This window comes from Orcinus orca, chromosome 19, assembly GCF_937001465.1.
Source record: "Orcinus orca chromosome 19, mOrcOrc1.1, whole genome shotgun sequence".
In the NCBI taxonomy this organism is placed as follows: domain Eukaryota; kingdom Metazoa; phylum Chordata; class Mammalia; order Artiodactyla; family Delphinidae; genus Orcinus; species Orcinus orca.
The window spans coordinates 6672610-6692145 of NC_064577.1; the positions used below are offsets into that span (position 1 = coordinate 6672610).

General features: G+C 53.6%; 1 protein-coding gene and 1 long non-coding RNA gene across 3 annotated transcripts in view; one reads left to right on the top strand and one right to left on the bottom strand.

Moving 5' to 3' along the window:
- Positions 1–19536, top strand: part of ABR (ABR activator of RhoGEF and GTPase) — a 178057-nt gene that overhangs the window by 35446 nt on the left and 123075 nt on the right. The window contains exon 1 of one of the 2 annotated variants that reach the window (XM_033423303.2): positions 9567–9704. The exons of the other annotated variant lie outside the window; for it this stretch is intronic. Coding sequence (XP_033279194.1) covers positions 9644–9704 — 61 coding nt within the window. The 5' untranslated portion in view covers positions 9567–9643. Of the gene's footprint in view, positions 1–9566; positions 9705–19536 lie in introns of those variants that run through there. 2 annotated transcript variants of the gene reach the window in all.
- LOC125962089 (uncharacterized) overlaps positions 1–19536 on the bottom strand; it is a 279527-nt gene that overhangs the window by 27243 nt on the left and 232748 nt on the right. The gene's annotated exons all lie outside the window — the stretch shown is intronic.

A 19536-nucleotide genomic window follows, 5' to 3' on the forward strand; every position in this document is an offset into this window, starting at 1 on the left:
CATTTTTGCCAATGAAATATGAGATGTCCTTCCAGGCCCTGGTTCAAATGGCATTTCCTCCAAGAAGCGTTTAGTCAGCAACTCAGTTCCAAGTGGTGACCCTCCCCACTCCCTCCATACTGTACTGTCTAGACCACTCTTTGGGCACAGCAGGGGCTGCCTTGCCTCTTGGTGACTTCTGGGCATGTCTCAAATCCACTGTCATAAGCATCCTGAGCAAAGGAACACAGTCTTATTTATATAGGGTTCAGGGACTATTCGATGAGGTAATGAGTAACTTTTCTAGCCCTCATAACCCATGCAACTTCCTGAAATCTTGGGCAACTGAGGCGTAGGAAAGAAGACAGTTTTCCTCTCCCTCATCAGCTGTTTCCTGGTCATCTCTCAAGGAATGATAGACTGGGCAGCCTTCATCCATGCATGTCATGGTGAGGAAACAGAGGCCCAGAGATGGAAAGAGAGTTCCTCAAGGTCACACAGCAGGTTAGGGGCAATTCAGCGATTTAATGCATGCAGGTAAGCACCATGTGTTTGTTGCTGTCGCCTTCATTACTCTTCCTCTGCCCTTTGTTGTCAACCACTACCTCCTCCCGGCAGGTCCCTTCATTTCAGGGAAGAGAAGTACACAAAGGGTATTCACTACGCCAGAACTTCTTTACTAAGCAATAGGTGAGAAGTTGGCAGGTAGCGTAGAGGACTAACCATCTGGGTTACTGACCCCAGTGGCCTAGGGTGATTTCCTGGACCATCGAGACCCAAGGCCCAACAAATCAGACCTGGACGAGTAATTGGACATTGTATTTGTCTCTGTTTTGGTGAAGGGGAAAATGAAAAGAAACCTGCTTCCCTTTTCGCAGGTGTCCAGCAGACCGGGTAAGTCTGGTGTAGTGCCCTCCAGGGCTCTCAGGTCTGCCCAGTGGTCACCATAGCTCAGTGCAAGCAGCAGCCACAGAGGGTCTGCCCAAGCCCTGTCCGTCTGTCTGTCCAACTGTCAGGCAGTCTGTAGAACCTCTCAAGCTGGGTCCTCAGGAGGACAGGGTGCCCAGAATCAGTTTCCACCTCCTTCTCCCATCACTGAGCTGAAAGCAAGATTTCCCATCTGCCTGGTTGAAGGGGCTTCAAAGTTATCACTGGAAGCTGGTGAGTGACAGCTTCAGCCTACAGCCCCCTGGGACAGGGGAGTTCAGCATAGCTACAGGCCACTGGCATCTTCTCTCCTGGACTCCTAGTGTCCGCACCCTACCAGGAGGAGAGACAGGACAGGAACGTACCCAAATCAAACTTAATTGCAAATTTGGGACAGGCCTAGGAGAAGGACTCTGAAAATTGAGACCAAAGTTCCCTTAGTGGGCTGAACCATTTCTCAGTTTCTATTCCATTTCCACGTTGGAGTCTGATTGGGTGAAAAAGAGTGCAGCATCAAATGCTGGCTGCTTAGCAAGGGAGCCCTGGGCACTGGGGAGTTTTTAGTTGGGATTTCGTGTGAGCAGTTAGAGAATTAATTGGAACAGCAATTCTTCTGCTCCAGATCCGACTCTAGGATCCTGTTGTTTTTCTGCATCTTTCGGAGAGTGAGACCATTCTCGACATGACATTCCAACTGGCCTTGACTGTTGTCTTTTTTTTTTTTTTTTCCTGCACTGCTCAGCTTGTGGGATGTTAGTTCCCCAGCCAGGGATTGAACCCCGGCCCTCAGCAGTGAGAGCGCAGAGTCCTAACCGCTGGACCGCCAGGGAATTCCCCCCAACAGTTCTTTCCAGTTGGAGCTGGGTCGGCTGAAACTTCTGTACTCCCGCATTCTAAGGTCTTAGTGACCAGGAGCATCTTTGGTCATTCATTCATTCATTTACTTATTCATTCATTGAAACCACTATTTCAAGGTGCCAGGGGTACAGTGGTGAACAAGAGAGATGAGGTTCATACCTTCTTGGAGCTCTCAGTCTAGCAGAGGAGACAGGCATTAGGTGATTTACTAGAGCACTGAGTCATCTGTAATGCAGGCCTCCCCGGTCTGGTGGTTAGGGACAGCTTCCTAGCAGAAGTGATATTTACGATTAGAGGGAAGACAGGAGGTATCTGGGCAGAGTTGGATAGAGCATTTTAGCCAGAGATGTCGTCCTGTTTCTAAGTTCTGAAAGAGCAAGAGAGAACCGGGAGAAGAATGTGCCAGATGAAGATGAGAGGAGGGGAGGGGCCAGGCCACAGGGCCTTGTGTGCCACTGAAAGGATGTGCTCTTTATTCTGACAGCAATGGGAAGTGTTCTCTCGTTGCTGTTTGATGCTGGAAAACTTCTTCCCCCAACTGATCATTCTAGCTATGATGTCAGCCTCATGAGCCTGTGACTTCTCAGACCAACAGGCCCAGCTCAGCTGTGACCACTGTGTGGCTTCCACTGACCACTGCAGATGGTGTTTCATTTTTTTCCACTCTTCCTTCATTAGAACATATGTCACGTGTGTTGGTTTCTCATGTCAGCCAGTGGCACCAGACAGTGTTCATGAAACTGAGCTGACCAGCCCAGATCAGGATGCGGTGAGCTTGGGGAAGGAGAAATTAGGACTCACCGGGTTTCACGATCAGTACTTGAAAGTGCCCTATGTGAAAGATGGGTGTCACGGGACAGTTTGGAGACAGAGCAAAGCTAGGTTGAGTCATCCATGTGGGAAGGAAGGCAGGGTGGCCCCTTGGGGGAAGGAGGGGCCCGTCTTCTGTGATTTCTTCTCAGAGACCATCTGCTGCTTCCTAACGGTCTGAGTCAGGCTGCCAGCCTGTCTGCCTTTCCCATCTAAGGGTCATAACAGCCCAACGCACACTGGGTGCAAGTGTGTGCCTGGCTTTGGGGGAGGGGCAGCCAGGGGCACTGGCATTCCTTGTGAAGGGGGCCTTGGCCAGATCACTCCCTCTCTCCACCTCTAAGGTTATAAAGGTAAAATTTAAGGAGGACGCCAAAGGCAGAATGATGGGGGAAAGAAGAACGGTGGTGTGTGTGTGTGTGTGTGTGTGTGTGTGTGTGTGTGTGTGTGTGTGTGTTTGTGTATGAGGTTGCTAAGGAACAAGCCGCTGTTCCTCCTAACCAAGTAGTGTTCTTAACACTGTTGGCATTTGGGGACAGACATTCTTTGGGATACTTCTGCATACTGCAGGACATTTCAACATCTCTGGCTTTAAAATGCTCCTACACATTTTCAAATATACTTCCCGGTGGGGCAATACAAACTAGCCCTCTCCTAATTGAGAATTACTGTTCCAGTATTTATGGGAACAGGATACATACAGGCCTTATGTCCTGCAGATGGCCAGCAGGAAGACTTGATAAGTCCTCTAATTTCAGAATATCTTAGAGAAGCTTTGGTCCAGTGGGATGGTTATTCTTCCCAGGCCACTCATGGGGGCTCCTGCTGTCTCCTGACCCCAAAGGGAGTTCCTCCTGACTTCTATAGCCTCATTGCTCACAGTGGTAACCCAAAAGCCCAGAGCAAGATCCGGTGGACGAAGCTGAGATTTTGGTGCAGGTACTTCCAGGCCTCTTGGCTGGACTGTGTCCAGGGTGGCAGGACTGTGTCCAGGGTGGCTGAGATGCTGCTCTGTTGGACCACCAGATGGCGCTTGGGAGTCCCCGTTGTCTGCCGCAGGACCACTGGTGGCTGGAGTGACTGCAGAGGGAACTCCTCTTAAAGAGGCCTGGTCCTTAAAGAGACAGGGCCACACACCATGAACTTGAACGGTAACCCCAGAGCGAGACTCCGCTGATGACAAGCACCACTGGCTAGGCTCCGATGCTCCTTTGTCCTCCCCTTCTTGAATGCTGAGCCACTACCTCTTGGAGCTGGTCTCCTTGACAGCCAGCCCTCAGCCCCTGCAGCCACTCCTGGGCCTGACAGGGACAGGGCCAGCCTGGCGGGTGGCGTCAGAGCTCGTGGCAGAGCAGCGCAGGGCTGGGAGGCACCTGCAGAACTCTGGCTGAGAGAGCAAGAAGCACAGCCAGCTTCAGGGGAATGGTGACCACGGGAGGGCAGAGGGCCAGCCTGTGAGCTCTGGCCCCAGAGAGACATGCCTTTGCTTCACTTGGAGCTGACAAGGTTGGAGCCATCGAACTTTGTCTCTGGGTTTTGGGGACTTGTAGAATCCTTCTGTCTCTTCTGCTTGCCTCTTTCCAAATGCTGATGGGGATGCTGTGGTAAGTAAATCAGGCAGGGGGCTCCAGGCCCTACTGTCGAGCCCTCTAATCTGCTCTCGGAAACCTCGCATGTTGACCTCTCGGTGGAACGATCCGAGCCCTGTCGGGTGAGGGCCACTTTAGCTGGGGCGTGGCCCGAGACCCTCCTGAAATTGCAGCTTGCTTAGTTACTCTAAGGCAGCTACTCTTCCGGGGATGCTGGACTCACTGTGGCCCTAGCCATGGGAGTGGGGCTTCAGCACAGCCCCCGAGAAATATGTGGGTGTCTGTGGGGAGCTTCACAGCTACAGGGACCTGGATGTCACCGTGCTTCTCCCGACCAGGGTGCCGAGGGAGGCAACAAGGAGGTGAATGTAATCCTTTGGTTTACATCTTGCCATGACTCTTACATCTGTCCCGTGACTCAAGCTGACGCAAAACTTTGGAAGAGAAATGAACAGCGAGGAGGGCTTCCAGTAAGCCTGTGCTGCCTGTAGATCTCGCTGTCTGCTGGAAAAGTGAGGAGCCTTGGAAGAGACGGGAAGGAAGAGGGCAAAGGACAGACTGTTAGGCCAGAACTTCCCACTTAGAGGTGACCCAGGAGAGGCCTGGGGAATTCTCTTCTTTCCAGGCCCAAGGGGTGAGGGTGAATCTTAGAAGAGTAGATGCTGATTTACTGTACAGAGGTTAAAGGAAATGAAGCAAGGAGCCAGAAACAGGCCAATCCGGGGTCTGCCAGGGCAGATAGGAAGCCTGGAGGTCATCTCCCTGCTCCACCTGGGTGCCCACCTAGAGATGCGAAAACTGAGGCTGGAAAGTGGGGTTTGGCGGGGACTAGAGTTCAGGAAATTGTCATCGGATCGATTGCAGCTAGCTTGTCTCCAGGGTCCTGTGCCCTGTTGTAGTAGATGCGGTTTTCTTTGGGAACCAGTTCTCTTTCTGCTTAATCATTGGTGGCTCTGGGGGGTTATGGAATTGCGTTCCTCCTGTAGCTCCAATTTCATCCTCCCTGAGTCTATAACTTCATTCTGTTTATTCATTTATTCCCTCATTGCAGCCCGGTACAGAGATTACACATGTGGACTCCGGATTCAGAATCTCGGTTCATTTCCAAGTATCACCACCTGCTAGCTGGCCAATAGCATAGCCTTCCTGCTTCTGCAGGACGGAATGGAGAGACTAGTAGTGCCTATCTCATTGGTTCATTATGAGGACTAAGAAAGGTGGTCTATGTGAAGCAGGGCCTGGCACTCAGGAAGCACTCCATCGAAGTTAGCTGTCATTAGTTTTATTTATTCAGCATGTATTATTGAAGGCCGATCTATTGGGCTTTTGGCAGAACGCTGGTCTGGGGGCGCAGTGTAGTAACGGCTGCCTTGGAGGTCTACCTGCTTTATTCATCCACGGGGCTGAGTGCAGTGAAAAAAGATGCAGTCCCAACTTTTAAAGAGCTGATCTGCCAGAACGGGTGCCAACGGGTTTTTGACTATCACAGTCTGATTCTGTTTTTGTGTTTGTGTTTTTGGCTGCACCGTACGGCATGCAGGATCTTAGTTCCCTGACCGGGGATGGAACCCGTGCCCCCTGCAGTGGAAGCGAGGAGTCCTAACCACTGGACCGCCAGGGAAGTCCCTTGTTTTTGTGAATTTGAATGCGGAGCCCACCGCCACCCCACCCCTGACCACCTGTACCTCCAGCCTGCTCACGCTGGTGCTCTCTGTGGGACTCAGAGTGGGAAGAGGTGAATGGACATCCTCTTCATCAACAGTGACCCCTGCAGGGACTCCCAGGGGCCTTCCTATCGTGCACAGTGGAGCTGAGTTGCTAACAGCAAGGAGGGAAGAAAAATGGAGATACCCAGTTTTGTTTCTAAGCATGGTCACCCTTTTCCCATTGGAGAGGGAGTGAGTAGCACAGCCCTGGGGATTAAGGGCAAGGCCGCTGACCTTCAGGATGGGATATATCTTCTTCCCACTCGGCATCATCAGCCCAGTGTTCCCAGCAACCTACCCTTAAATCCCCCTTAAATCTGGTGGTGAGGCAGGAGCAGGCCCATTGCTATGGGAAGCAGGGAGCCAGGACAGACTGAGTGCACAGGCCAGAGGGGAAGGAGGAACGTGTTCACCCAAAGGGCTAGACAGCAAATGGTTAGCGCAGACTTGGAGGATGAGGTGTGATGGGTGCTGATTCAGTGCCTTGGGGTGCACGGGCAGGTCCACACTTAGCTGAATCAGGGTGGCCTGTCCACGGAACGTCCCCCTGCTGCTCTGACAGATGCAGGTTGCTGGCAGAGCACTTCACCTTTGGCACAAGGCGAATGAGAATGACTCTTGCAACTCCTTCCTTCCTAGGATGTGGTATTGGGTCTCCCCCCACCTCCTCTCCACCCTCAGTGCCAGGAATCTGGAGGTTTCTGTCCTGGTCTCATATCACCCTGGTGCTTCCACACACTTGTCTCTATAGCCAAGGTTAGATGTTAATGTCTAACGTGTGTGATGTTAGTGTCTATTGGAAGCCATCCAATATAGGCATCAAGGGATCTTGAAGTAACTGCCCTTTCCTGGGACATATGTGTGAGACAGTTGTATGGAGATGGAAGAGGATTGGGAGAGTTTTCTAGAAGGTGGTCCCTAACCCACGGACCCGCGAAGATTTCCAGGGACCTTCGCCATCCTGCTTTCAACCCTGACAGTGGAGGCAGCATGCATGGCATTTTAGCTACACGAGTAGACTGCCAGGGTTCAAGTCTCAGCCCTCCACTTACTGTCTGGACAGGTTACTTAGCTGACCAGTGCCCCAGTTTGCTCATCTGGAAAATGGAAGGAGCTGAGCTAACAGTGAGGTTGTCATGTAAACAAAGCCTTAAGATCCAAGCCAGGTCCACTGCAGGCGTTCTCTGTTAAGGATTAGAAGTGTTCCTCCTTATTTTCCTCCAAGATCCCTCTCCCCTCTCCCCTCTATTTTGTTCTGGATTGGGAGGTCCAGGACAGGCTTGGACAGAAGGTAGAAAAAAGCAAACTATGGCAGTGTTAAGGAGAGCAACTGTTAACATTTTAGTCTGAAAATAGCTTGTTCCAGCCTTTGTAGATAAAAATGTAAAATGTATGCAAATGTATGTGACTCACGCAGAAACATACATCCATGGCCTCCTCGCAGTCAGTGCCCAGATGTGGCCATCAGGCAGCGTGCAGAGAGCATCCAGGCTGCCTTGGTGGAGATGGGGGTCCTTGGGGAGGGGGCAGTGCTGCTGCTTCCCTGGGCGGGGCTCCTGCTTGCACCTTTCTTCTGGGTTCTGTGCCTCCCGTGTGGCAAGAAGAGAGGCCCTGGGCCCCTCTCTGCTCCTCCATCTCACTGTCCTCCCTCTGGTTCCTCCAGGAGCCCGTTTGCTTCCTCTCCCATCCTGGCTCTATTTCTGGAGCATCTCATTGGAGATGCACGCCCCCCTCTCTGCCAAGCTCCAGGTGCCTGCTTGCTTGGTCCTCCCAGTCTTGTGTGCAAGTCAGAGATGGTGGGAGGGTGACAGCTGAGCAGGGAGACCCACAAGATCCAGAGCCTGAGCCAGGAGGCCTGGGGTGGGGGAGAGCCAAGTGGATGCAGTGAGGGGACAGTGTCACCTCTGGGTTGAAAAACACCCACGCAGCCACCTATGGAGGCTTTTCGCTCCCCAGAGCATCTTCCCCTGCAACTCCCAGGGGCTCACCCGGCCTGCTGTGAGCCTAGTGGCCACCACCTCCCCTTGGGCAGTTCTGGAGGCCGCTACCTAAGCAGCTGCAGGGACTGGGTGCAGGCCTCCTTTCAGCATCATGGGTGAGGGTCTGCTTCTCCGCTTAAGAACAAGGTCTGAAACTAATATAATATTGCATGTCAACTATACTTCGATTAAATTTTTTTTTTTTAAGAACTAGATCTGTGGTTGTTTGAGATGATGAGGCCCCCCCCCCCCAAATGCTCTGGAGATGCTGACAACACTGCCCCCTATAGAGGCCAGGGTGAGCTTTGCCTTGTAACCCTGTCCGTTGACCTGGGTCCCATGAAGTCTTTGCCCTTAAAGCTGCTTGGACATGAGGGGTGGGAGGGTCTGGTCCATTATCAGAAACCTCACTATCTGAGGTAAAAGCAGGGTAAATGGTCCAGGGCAGGGTTCCTTTGTGAGCCCGCTGCCTCCCTTCCCTGGGGTTCGGGAAAGGAGATTTAGCCCCACTGCCCTGGACCACCCTAGCCTGACCCTCCCTCCTTTCCAGTGCCTTCTCCAGGGTCCTTTGTTCCAAGGAGGCCTGTAGGACCAAATCTGCGGCCAAGTTGCCTTGGGTCACTTAGAACGTGCACCCAGGGCACAGGTATAAAACTCCCCCACTCCAACCTCTTCACAGCTTTTGGGGGGCGGGGGGGGGCGGGTCTTAGAAGGAATTTTGTTTCTAAAGGTCTGTTCTCAAAGGCATCTTGACCCCAGCCTTCCCTCAGCTTGTGATTAGGCATGCATGGTGTCTCTCCTTACATGGGCTGTGGCTGGGATCCCCAGAGAAGGCTCCTGGAGGGAACCCAGCGGAGACCCTGGGGTCTCTCCTGTAACCCAGTTTATCCTCCACAGCCCCTCGACGAACCCGGCCTCCCGCCTTTCTCCAGCCGCCGCCCGCTGGTGTGTAGGGCAGGAACCGCCCGGCCTTTGGGTCAAGGGTGTTTAAATAGATGAGGCACTGTTAAGGTTTGGAAGGAAAGAGTCCTAGGGCAGCCAAGAATTCCCGCGGGCGGGCAGGACGTTAACCCCGTCAGCGCCGCTCCCCAGGCTTGCCTAGGGGAGGGGCCTGGGAGCCTCACTGGCCCCTGAAACTGCGCTTAGAGATCCTGGGGTGGCAGGTGATGTCACCCCTGCGGGCTCGTAGGTCTCCCCGCGGCACCTAGTCAGCGGGTTGCCAGAATTTGGCCGAGCCCAGCGAGGGGAGGAAGAGGAGCCTGGGCCTGCGCCGCAGCCCGGAGACCCCCCCGCGGGCCACTCCTCCGTCACCGGCTGGAGCGCCTCTCGCGTGGGGACCCCGGCTGCTCCCCACACCCCTACCCGGCTCTGGAGGCGTGCTGCGGGGAGGGGGCGCGGGAGCCTCGCGCCGATTGGTCGCGGCCCCCGCCCCCCCCCCCGCCCCTGGGCGCCGTGCAGCCCCGGAGAAGTTGCTAGTTGGCGGGCGGGCTGCGGGGCCGCCGCTCCGGGATCCGCAGCGGGGCTCGCGGCGGTCGCAGGGGCCGGAAGGGCTCCCGGGGGCGCTCGCCGGCCCTCGCCCGCCCTCCCCTCCTCCCGGGCAGCTCCGGCTCGGTCCTCCCTGCTACCTGTTTCCCCGCCTCCCCCGGCTTCCACCCCGCGCTCGGCAACTTCGGCCTCTGGGGCTGGCCGCCCGCCCGCCGCCCGCGCCCTCCCTCCTTTGTTGTGCGATGAGGGTCGGGTTTCCGATCTGACGGAGCCGCCGCCGCCGCCGCCGCCGCCGCGCGGAGCCGCGGGCATGGAGCCGCTCAGCCACCGGGGCCTGCCGCGCCTCTCCTGGATCGACACCCTCTACAGCAGTACGTGTGCGCTCGGGCAGGGGAGGCCAGGCGGGAAGGGGCCCCGGCACCCCGCGCTGCGCCTGGACGGCCCCGGGGCCCGCGATGCCGGGCTTCTCTGGGGAGCCCCGCGCGGACTAGGGGCTGCGGGCACGGCCGCCCAGGTGCCCGGCGGGCCGGCAGGCGGGCGAGCGGCGTAGGGTCCCGCGATCGGCCGCGGATGGGGTCCCCAGAGTGGACTTCAAGCCGGAGGGGGTGCGCAGTGGACCGACGGGGCCAGGAGAGCTGTGTCACCCCTCTCCCACCTGTTGTGTAACCGAGCACTCCCCAACCCTGGGGAAGAGGGGAGAGCTCTTGTAGGGTGCTGCCTCCGCTCCTCGACTGGCTTGTCCTTCTGCCCACGTTGAAGCAGAAAGGCCATTTTTGGTAAAGTCCTTGGCGCCTGAGTTTGCCACCTCAGGGACATCCTGAGGCCAGTGTGTTTCGGGGTGGGGGTGGGGTCGTGTGGTAAGGGAGACTGTAGGTGCACATCTCTGTGGGGGCCATTTGGATTCAGGACCTGAAAACCCCCAGCTCAGCAGTACTTCCTGCCGGGCTCAGCATCACCCGCCCTCTCCCCCTCCCTCCCCCTCTCCCCTCCTTCCACACCCCCCAAAAAAGAAAAAACACTAACCTCGGCGGCGTCTCCACCCCCTCGCTCCCAAATCTGCCGCGATCACGTGATTGCCCTTGCACTGCCGCTGGGGATGTGTAACTGACCACTCGTACCTTCTGGGGGCTTGCGCCCAGGCTTCAGCGCCCGGACCCCGACCCCGACCCCGACCCCGACCCCGACTCCGACTTGCTTAGGTGGCTAAAGCACTGCGTTTCTCCCACCCCTCCCTTGAGACACCTTCCCCTAGCTTTCAGTGGTACAGGAAGAGGGTCCTGATAACCCCTGAAGAAGATAGTAAGTGGATTTCACCCTCCCTGATCGGTTCAGTGGGACCCTCCCACTCTCTCTTGCTAGGTCTCCTAGCCCAGAGTCCTGAGGCAGGGGCAGGGGTTGGGGGAGATAGGTGGAGCCAGGTTCTGGTTCTGGACCCTGGATGCCGTGGGACAAGGACATTTTTAAGGGTTAACCTGGCTCGAATTCCTTGGTAACAGTCTTACGGTGGGCGGAGTGGACAAGGTGATGCCTTGAACCCCAAAGGCTTGCCCTGGAGGCTCCTCAGTACTCAGTACCCAACCTCTGACCTCTGTATCCCCTTGGGTCCCCACCATTCCCCATACCTTTTTCTTCTCCCTCTTCTCCCTCCATCCTTTTTCCTTTCCTTTCTTCCTCCCCACCCCATCCCCATCCTTTTCCCTTTCCTTTCCTCCGCCTCCCCCCCGCCCCAGCTCTCCTTGTGATGGTTCATTCTGCTTTGGTTTTTCAACATCAAAGGGACAAAGCTGGATCCCCTGGGTGTCGGTCCCCCGCCAAGCCCAGCCACTCCATCTGCTCCTTCCCCTGCAGAGGCCAGCATCGTTGGGTGAAGGTCAGGGCCCACGGTTGCTGTGTGGTGTGTGTGCACGTGTGTTTGCCTGAATGGGGCACACATCTGTTCAGAGCCCTGCTGCAGATCAGCTCCTGACCCGAAGGAAGGATTAGTGACCTTCTCTTAGCTGTGCTCTTGCAAATAACAGTCATAACAATGCCTCATATTCACATGCAGCTTATGTTCCTGACTCTTTGCAAAACGCAGTACTGCTTTCCCTATTTCCCAGAGCATAGAATCCTATGGAAACCTGTCTCTGGCTTTCTCTTCATTGCCTTAAAGAAGACTCCCCCACCTGATCATCTGATCATTTCCAAGTTTTCCTACCACCCCCAACCCACCCCAACACCTAACCCCACACACAAACAACCTGGAGCAAAGGAGCAAAATTGCCTGAGGGTGCTTTGAAAATTTCCGATGGGAGGAAGGTGGGATTGGAAAAGGGAATTAGACGGAGGCCTTCTTTGAGGGGTGCCTGTTTATCAGCTCTGACTCAGGCAGGCTGGCATCTGAGCTGTCTACCCTTATGCTGCTGCCCTAGCCTCTGGGCTCCCGGGGCAGCCTGGATGGAGGGGAGGGGGCACACCAACTTGGCAGCCATGTGAGGAGGAGTCCTTGCCTCCTTCTTCCAAACAGCTGATTGGAGAGCCGTAGAGTGAGGCTTCCTGGGGAGGTGCTGTGCAGTCATGTTTGGGCTGTTAGCCATAAATTTTCCTCTTGACAAGAGCCTAAATTAAAACAAATACCCAAGCTGTCATTTGCCTGGCAGCATGGTTTCTGTGCCTCCCAGAGGAAGTTCCTCTGCCTCTCAGGAAGCTTTCTGCTCACAAGGTTCACAGGGTGGCAAGTCCCCACAAAAGCCAAGTCCATCAGGCATTGTAAAGGGGATGTACCCAGGGCACAGGGTAGCCCGTGTACTTCTTGGGGATGTGAATGACCCAGTGACGGAGGCTCCTTCTAAGCGCTGCTCCAGGTGGCAGTGATAGTAGCGTCTCCTGAGGACCTACCATATGCCGGCACTGTGCTAGGCACTCCATCCGGGCTCTCCGTACCTCACAACTCTGCAAGATAGGTAGTCTTATCTCCCTTTTACAGGAAGAGAGGCTGAATAGGCTAAAATCATTACCCAAGGTCACATGACTGGTAAGTGACAAAGCTCGGATTTAGATCATACCCTAGGATGGCAAGGAAGACCCTGAGTGTCACCTAGATATGCCTGAACTTATTCAAGGTCTTGGAATGTCATGGAATGGGGGACCTCTGTCAGAGTTCTCCCCAAAATGGTCCAGCGGGGTAAGTGGTCTGAATGACTGAGCCTAACTTGCCTCTGTGTCTCTTGGAGGAACTGAGGGCTGGCCCTGGAGCCAGGGCAGGGGTGGCTGAGGCTCTGTCTAATTTCACTGAGGCTGGTGATTCTCTACACCTAAGATGCCAGGCTGACAGCCAGACCCTCCCCTCACACGTCTTACCTTTGGAGTTGTCGGTTCAATCTTTCTGGCTTTAGCATCTGTGCACACTTCCGCCGCAGGCTCATGGTCCCTTGACAAGGGGTGAACCTCAGACCCCCTCTTTCCCCTACAGTAGAAGTCCTGAAGGTCTGTAGTGATGGAGATCTGTCTGACTCAAGGAGATGGGCTGGCTCCCAGCTGCCCGTGTGACCTGGGACTGATTGGAGCACGGCCTTTGCCCCCGGTAAACTAGTGTGGCGGATGAGAGTTCCAGCCACCCCACCTCCTGTCTCTGGACCATTCATTTTCCTACATGAATGTAATAGTGTCAGCTTTGCCCCCTCAGTGCCTTGCCTAGATTCTTTCCCTGGAGCTGGTGTGTTTCTCTCTGCACGTCTTTTCTGCCTGTGTTCTTCATCTTATCTTCTCTCTGTCTTTCTCTCACCACTGTTTCCACTGGACACCACTTTCTCTTGGTTTTCTTCTATACCACGGGATCAGGTTGGATCATACTAAGTTCTATGGAATAACAAAAATGGGAGGTGCTCTGAAACTTTCTCTGTTCCTCCGAGTAGAGACGAAATCTTTCAGGATCTGTGTAAAAGAGAACTGAGGGCTACATTTAAGGTCTCTTCCTTGGCCATTCCAGCCTCTTTTTTGTCCCAGGCAATTTAGCTCTGGCCTCAAACATGCCGACTATGGAGCCAAGCAAACCTCTAGATATTTGGGCCTCATAGAAGACAGAACATGATCATCTGTAGTTATTAGAACCTGCCTTTGGAGCTCACTTCTGTGACCCCAAGCGACATTTCCAAGGGAAATCTCTGGTGATATTTTTATGCCCCTTACAGACTCAGTGCCCTGTCCCATGGCCAGGAAAGCATCTGGGGCTGTGGGGATACAAACCCATCTCCAGATGATCAGGAACCTGCCTCCGTTTCCCACCTTATTCCTATATTAGCTGCACCAAGGACCAGGCCACTGGCCTGACAGTCGGTGTGGATTTGCTCAGGGCAACTCTCCTACCCAGGCGGCATCAGACCACTCTGAGGTGCCAGTGAACACCTGCCAATGGATGCTTTCTTGTCCTGTGACAAAGCCTCCGTCATGTATGCCTGCTTGTCAACACCAGCCCATATTTGACGTGGCTGCTGGAGTCCCAGAGGTGGGCCTGGCGGAAGAATTAAGTCTCCTACTCAGAGAAATGTGATTTTTTGTTGCTGTTGTGATTGCTGCTGTTACCGTTCTTTGGGAAAAGGAAGGAATGACAGGAACATTGGTGAAGAAATAGCTAGGTGGGTAGAAGAAGCGGGGAGAGCCGGTAGGATGGACGACTTGGGCTGTTCTCTGGGTCCAGGGGCGATTCTGGTACCTTCCTTACTCACACTTCTCTGTAAAGTGAGGCTACGCTGTCTCATGTGGGTGCCACGGGGATTAACTGGTTAATGTTTCTCAAGTGCTTTGAAGATGAGGAGTGCTATGGAACTGATCGACTGTCCAGCTCCTCACAGCCTTTGTCACTGAACAGGGATCCACGAAAGGCTTGCAGAGGAGTTTGGAAGGGGCTGGGAAGTGTGTGAGGGGACAGGCAGGGTCAAGAATGTTGGACCAGGTTCTCAGCTGGTGCCTAGCCCAGTGCCTTGTGCTATAAGCCCACAGTAATTTCCAGTTGTGTGTGTGAGTATGAGAGGGAAAAGAAAACTTCTGGGTTCTTGGTTCCTTTAGCTCCTTACTCCACCAGCAAACCCCAGAAACCCATTAGCTGGTCCATTCACAAGTTTCTGGCTGTGTGGATCTGGTAATTGCAGACCCCCCAAGGGAGTCCCACGCATTGCTAGGGCTTGTGACTATGTGATTGGAAGCCTTCCCCACACCAGTGTTGGTGCTGCAGCTGTTTGGCTCAGCTTGAGCCCTTTGGGGCAAACTGGGAGGAAGGCAGCTTCAGGACACCTGCACGTCATCTCCATGACGTCTGCCTCAGCCGGGCCCCTGGCTCTGGTAGGCTGAGGGGACTCCATGGGGCTTGGAGTTCCCACCACATTCTACCTGCAGGGGCTTGGCGCTTTCCACTGAGTACCAGGGAGAGAGGCCTGCAGGCTTACCTGTCTCCGGGGCTGGATAGGAGAGGCTGATTGTTTTGACTTGTGGCCTTGGTCTGCCCTAGCTTGCATTCCTTTGGGCAAGATATGGTCTGATGGAGCCGTGGATGGCCCTGATTGGCAGTGGGAGCGTTCTGCTTGTCTCTGAAGCTTGGGGAGAACCTGATCCTGTAAATGGGGAAGAAGAAGGAAATCAGGGCAACAGGCAAACTAGAGGATGCACCCCCATAAGAGGGTTGGGGATAGACGCCCAAGCCTACTCCCTGCCCAAGGCATTTGGCAAAGAGCCCTTTGAGGTGGGGCCGGCTGCAACCGTGACCCACTGCAGATGGGACAGCCAGTTCTCTTCCCCCAGGTTCAGACCTCGTTTGGGCCTCTCACTCCGTTTTCTGCCCCCTGTGCTTTATTTCTGTCTTCTCTTCCTGCCCTTCCTTCCCTACCATACTGCGGGACGAAAGACGAATGTGGATTTACTGGCCATATAGAAACTGACAGGGTCAGTGTGGTCTTCGGGAGACAGGGCGGGCTCTGTGGTGACCTAATTGGTCAGGTGCCCTTCCCCTCTTTCCTCCACCTTCACCTCTGAGGCTTCCGTGTCCCTCTAGATCACAGATAGCAGATGTGGTCAGGCATTTTGTCAAAGGTGAGCAACGTCTCCAGGAGTTGGGCAGCTGGGAGGACTCAGGTGGGCCCATGTCGATGGAGCTCAGAGTCCTCGTCACTCCAGGCAGCATAGCTCTTGGCCTTCCTGTGGTGTCAGTGGAGCTGGTACTACCTAGGAAAGCCCCAAATTGGCTAGGGATCTGTGGGTTTACTCAGGGCTGTTGGGGAAGGATGTGGCCATAATTACCTTCATGGGATTGAAGGGCTGATCCTATCAGTGTGTTGGGCTAACCCCTTCCTCCTGGGCATTGCCTCCCGGCCAGCAGCAAGGGTTTAATGGATCAAGATTATGGAGACTGAAGATGTTATACAATTAAGCCTAGTTATTTCCCTAGCTGGGGGATAGCTACCACGGACAACAGCAATTGATTTCCTCACTTGTGGTCACTGTTCAGGTGCAGGTTACCCTGGGCCTAAGCAGCATATAGTCCATCTTTTTGAGTGAGTTTCTCCCTTGAAGGTACGGCTTTATGAGAAAGATCCCCTTCTGAGAGGTTTGGGGTCTGGGTGGCTGTGTGCTCTATGAGATGGTACCCCTGGAGTTGTGCAGTGGGGACCTTTTAGGGAAATGTGTCTGAGCTCTGCAAAGGAGAAACCTTTGAAACCTCATCCTTGGGGCTCTCACAACCACTGGACCCAAGGAAAAGAAAGCCCGTTAGTCCAACCAAGTTCAAGGAAATTCAATTTTTCCATTTGGTCGAGGAAGAATGGCAGAAAACATAAAGTTTAACCAGTCGTACTATGTGCCAGATGCTGTGGTAGGTACTTCCTTACCTTATCCTAACAACCCACCAAGGTACCTTTTATCATCCCCCTGGTCTATGGATGAGGAATCTGAAGCCCTGAGAGGTGAACTTATTGCCGAAGGTCTCCCAGTTTGAGCTGCATCGGATCTCAGATGGCTCCAACTCTGTATAGAGCCCACTCAGCTGCCCACAGCAATAATGATCTTAGCCAACATCGATGAGGACCTACTGTGTGTCAGCACGGTCCCGGGCAGTGCCCGTGTGTTATCACTAATCTTCAACAGCCCCTACCTTATGAGGTAGGAAGGAATTATCTCTATTTTGTAGGGAGGAAACTGGGACTCAGGGAAGTTAAGTAATTAATTCAAGGTCCTAGCGCTAGAGTACAAGCCAGGAATGGAGCACAGGGTTGGCCTGACTCGAAACCACGCTTCCTCCCACACTCCCTCGCCTTTCACGGGAGCTGGTATTTCGTGGAGATTGATTGATCCGTTCACCTCTCTAGCTAGAATGACAACTGTGGAGACTGTCTTGGCTGCCCCCGTGGTATTCGGGCAGCTCTCAGCCTCTGGGTTCCCTGTAAGTGCCCACCAGCTGGGCTGCCTCTTCCTAAGGATGATTCCCAAGGAGCTCTCCCATGGGTACTTGGAACCCATACCCCAGAGTTACCTCGTCCCTGGATTATTGGCAAGAGGCACTGTTTGTTAACCCCAAGATAAAGAGGAAGTAGAGAAAATAGACTCTGGGGGTAGGGATGGGGTGCAGCGAAGGCCCAGTTTCCAGAGCAGAGCAGGGCAAGGGACAAGTAAGTGGGGACTAGAGGAAGAGAGGACTTGGCAGAGCTGGCACGCTGGCTCTGATCTCAGGCCTTTTAAAATTCACCCCCATAGTTTCCAAAGGAAAATAAAGAGAGCTCTCGGCCATAAATCAGGCCACTGCGCACCAAGGTCCTTTGCTGAGGCCCAGGGCCAGTTGGGCTACAGAACCAGCTTCTGCATTTGAACTCACCCACACAAAGCATGCTAATGATGGGGCGGCTCCAGTGCAGACCCAGAGTCCCCCGCCGAGAGTTCAGGCCTCTGGAGGAAGCCTGTGCCTGGGGCCTTCCTCCTTAGCAGACCCCTCTTTGGCTGGAGCCAGAAAGGCTAAAACAAGATAGGAGGGCTTGTCGCACAAAGGGTTTGCGTGTGGAGAGTTTTTGGGGTATGATAAAGGGGGTGAAAGACTGCCTTGAGCTGACAAGCGAAGCAGGAAGGTAAAAGTGGGGACGTGGGGGAGGGGAAAGGGTCCCACAACTCCATTCTCGTCCTTTCCCTTTGCTGCTCAAGATGTCACTGGCAGCTTACTTCCTTCTCTGAGTCTGCGGGCATTTTTAGGAATTCCTGCTTGGTAGGGTGTAGGGACCCATGAACCTTCCCCTTGGCTCACTCGTCCGTTTGTAGGGGGGCTAGTGTGAAATTTCAGCTGGCGCTGGGGCCTTACGCGCTCCGGACCCCTTCCTCCCCCGACCTTGAACCTGCTGCCCCAGTCTTCTTCCTCCTGCTGCCCTGGCGGCGTGCTCCTGCCCTCCCTGTGGGTCCAGGATGCAGCCGGCCAGAGGCTCAGCCTTGACAAGTCCATCCTTCAAGTGCCACCCTGTGCTGAACTCTATCCCCTCCCCCACCCAGAGCTTTCTCCTGTTCTTCCTGCCCTTCCCCCAGCCTCCTTCCCCCTCTCCATGGCTGCTCTTCAAGGGAAGAGACATCTTTCAGGGAAGACCAATGAAACAGAGCTGCCCAAGCCTGGGAGGGTTCAGAGGGCCAGGAGAGCAGATCCTGGTGATGGGGATCCTGTCCCTCCAAAAATGACATGTCTTCATGCTAGTGCATCTCCACACTTCTTTCTGTGCAGGTGCCTGAGTCTTTCCTCACCTCAGCGGGGCTGGGAAGCATCCGTTTAATAACTTGTGATGGGGGCTACTATTGTCAGTTCTGTCATGAGAGAGGAGCCAGAGAGCTGTGGTGGGACCTCAACACATGCTCATGGGTGGTCTGGCCAAAGGAGTCAACTCCTTCCCATTGGAATTAAGTTAGCAGAGGCCAGGGGCACCTACCAAAGGGAGAGTGGACTACATGAGTGGCTTGCTAACTCTTTGGACCACAGCCCATACAGAATACAGACATTTTACATTGTAAGCCAGGACACACACAAACTGAAACAGAAGTTTGTGGGATAGTACTTACTGTTTTATCACATTTGCAATGTTCTCATAATTTTATGCTCTTCTAGTCTATTCTATTCCATTCCACTCCATTAAAAACAAACCCAAGAAGTGCTGGTCATGACCTACTACATTGATTTCATGACCTGTAATATGAAAAAAGTGGACGAGCTGATCTCAGCGGGCTCTTATGAACTGTAAGGAATAGTAATTTACCAAACTGCCGTGATTTATATATGTGTTGTGATTTTTGCCAGATTCACACACTTCTGTTATTATGGACCTAACTGTTTTTCTTCAATTTGACTCATTGTTTTAAATATCAGTTACTTAGAAAGGAAACGAATGGAAGATCTGTATCTCTTGCAATAAATAAAAAGTTTCCTTACAAATAAATGCACTAAACGCTCAACAGTGTTATTAATTCTAGTTACACACTGTTGCCCTTGGAAAGCTCTAGGTCTGAGCCTCCTATGTCTCTGTTTAAGGGAAGGAAACAGAATCGATGTTAAAGACATCTACTACCAAACAGTAGTGGGAAAGATTGAAAGGAATCAAGAAGGGAGTAATTTTCTCAACATGTGCTCTCGTGTGCTTTAATGCAGCATGGCAAGCAAGCAGGTGCTAATCAAAGGGCCCTGCGGCATCAGCATCCTCTACTTCCGTCCACCCGGAGTCCTGGGCCCCGTATTTCCTGAGATGGGAGAGGAGAGGGGAGAAGATGTTTTTTTCCTAGGACCAAATATACTAGAGCAGAGTCTCAAACTCTACTGTGCATTTTAATGGCCTGGGGATCTTGTTAAGATGCAGATTCTCATTCAGTAGGACTGGACTGAGGCCTGAGGTTCTGTATTCTAGCAAGCTCCCAGGTGATGCCAATGCTACTGTTGACGGTCTAGGGACCACGATTTGGGTAGCAGGGCTCCAGGGTCCTTTATACCCTCTCCTAGGGGACTGACTGTGGACCCTGAACCAAGTCAGACCCTTCTGTTTCCCAGTAAAAATAAAAATAACAAAGCAATTGATGGGACACCTAGTGGGTACCACACCTGAGCTAGTGTTCTCACGTTCGCAATCTCATTTAATTCTCAGAGTAAAGCTGTGAAAGGTTGTTAACCTCATCTTAAGGATGAGAAGAGGGAGTGGCCATTGTGATTGGTCTCTGCTGGGGACTTCT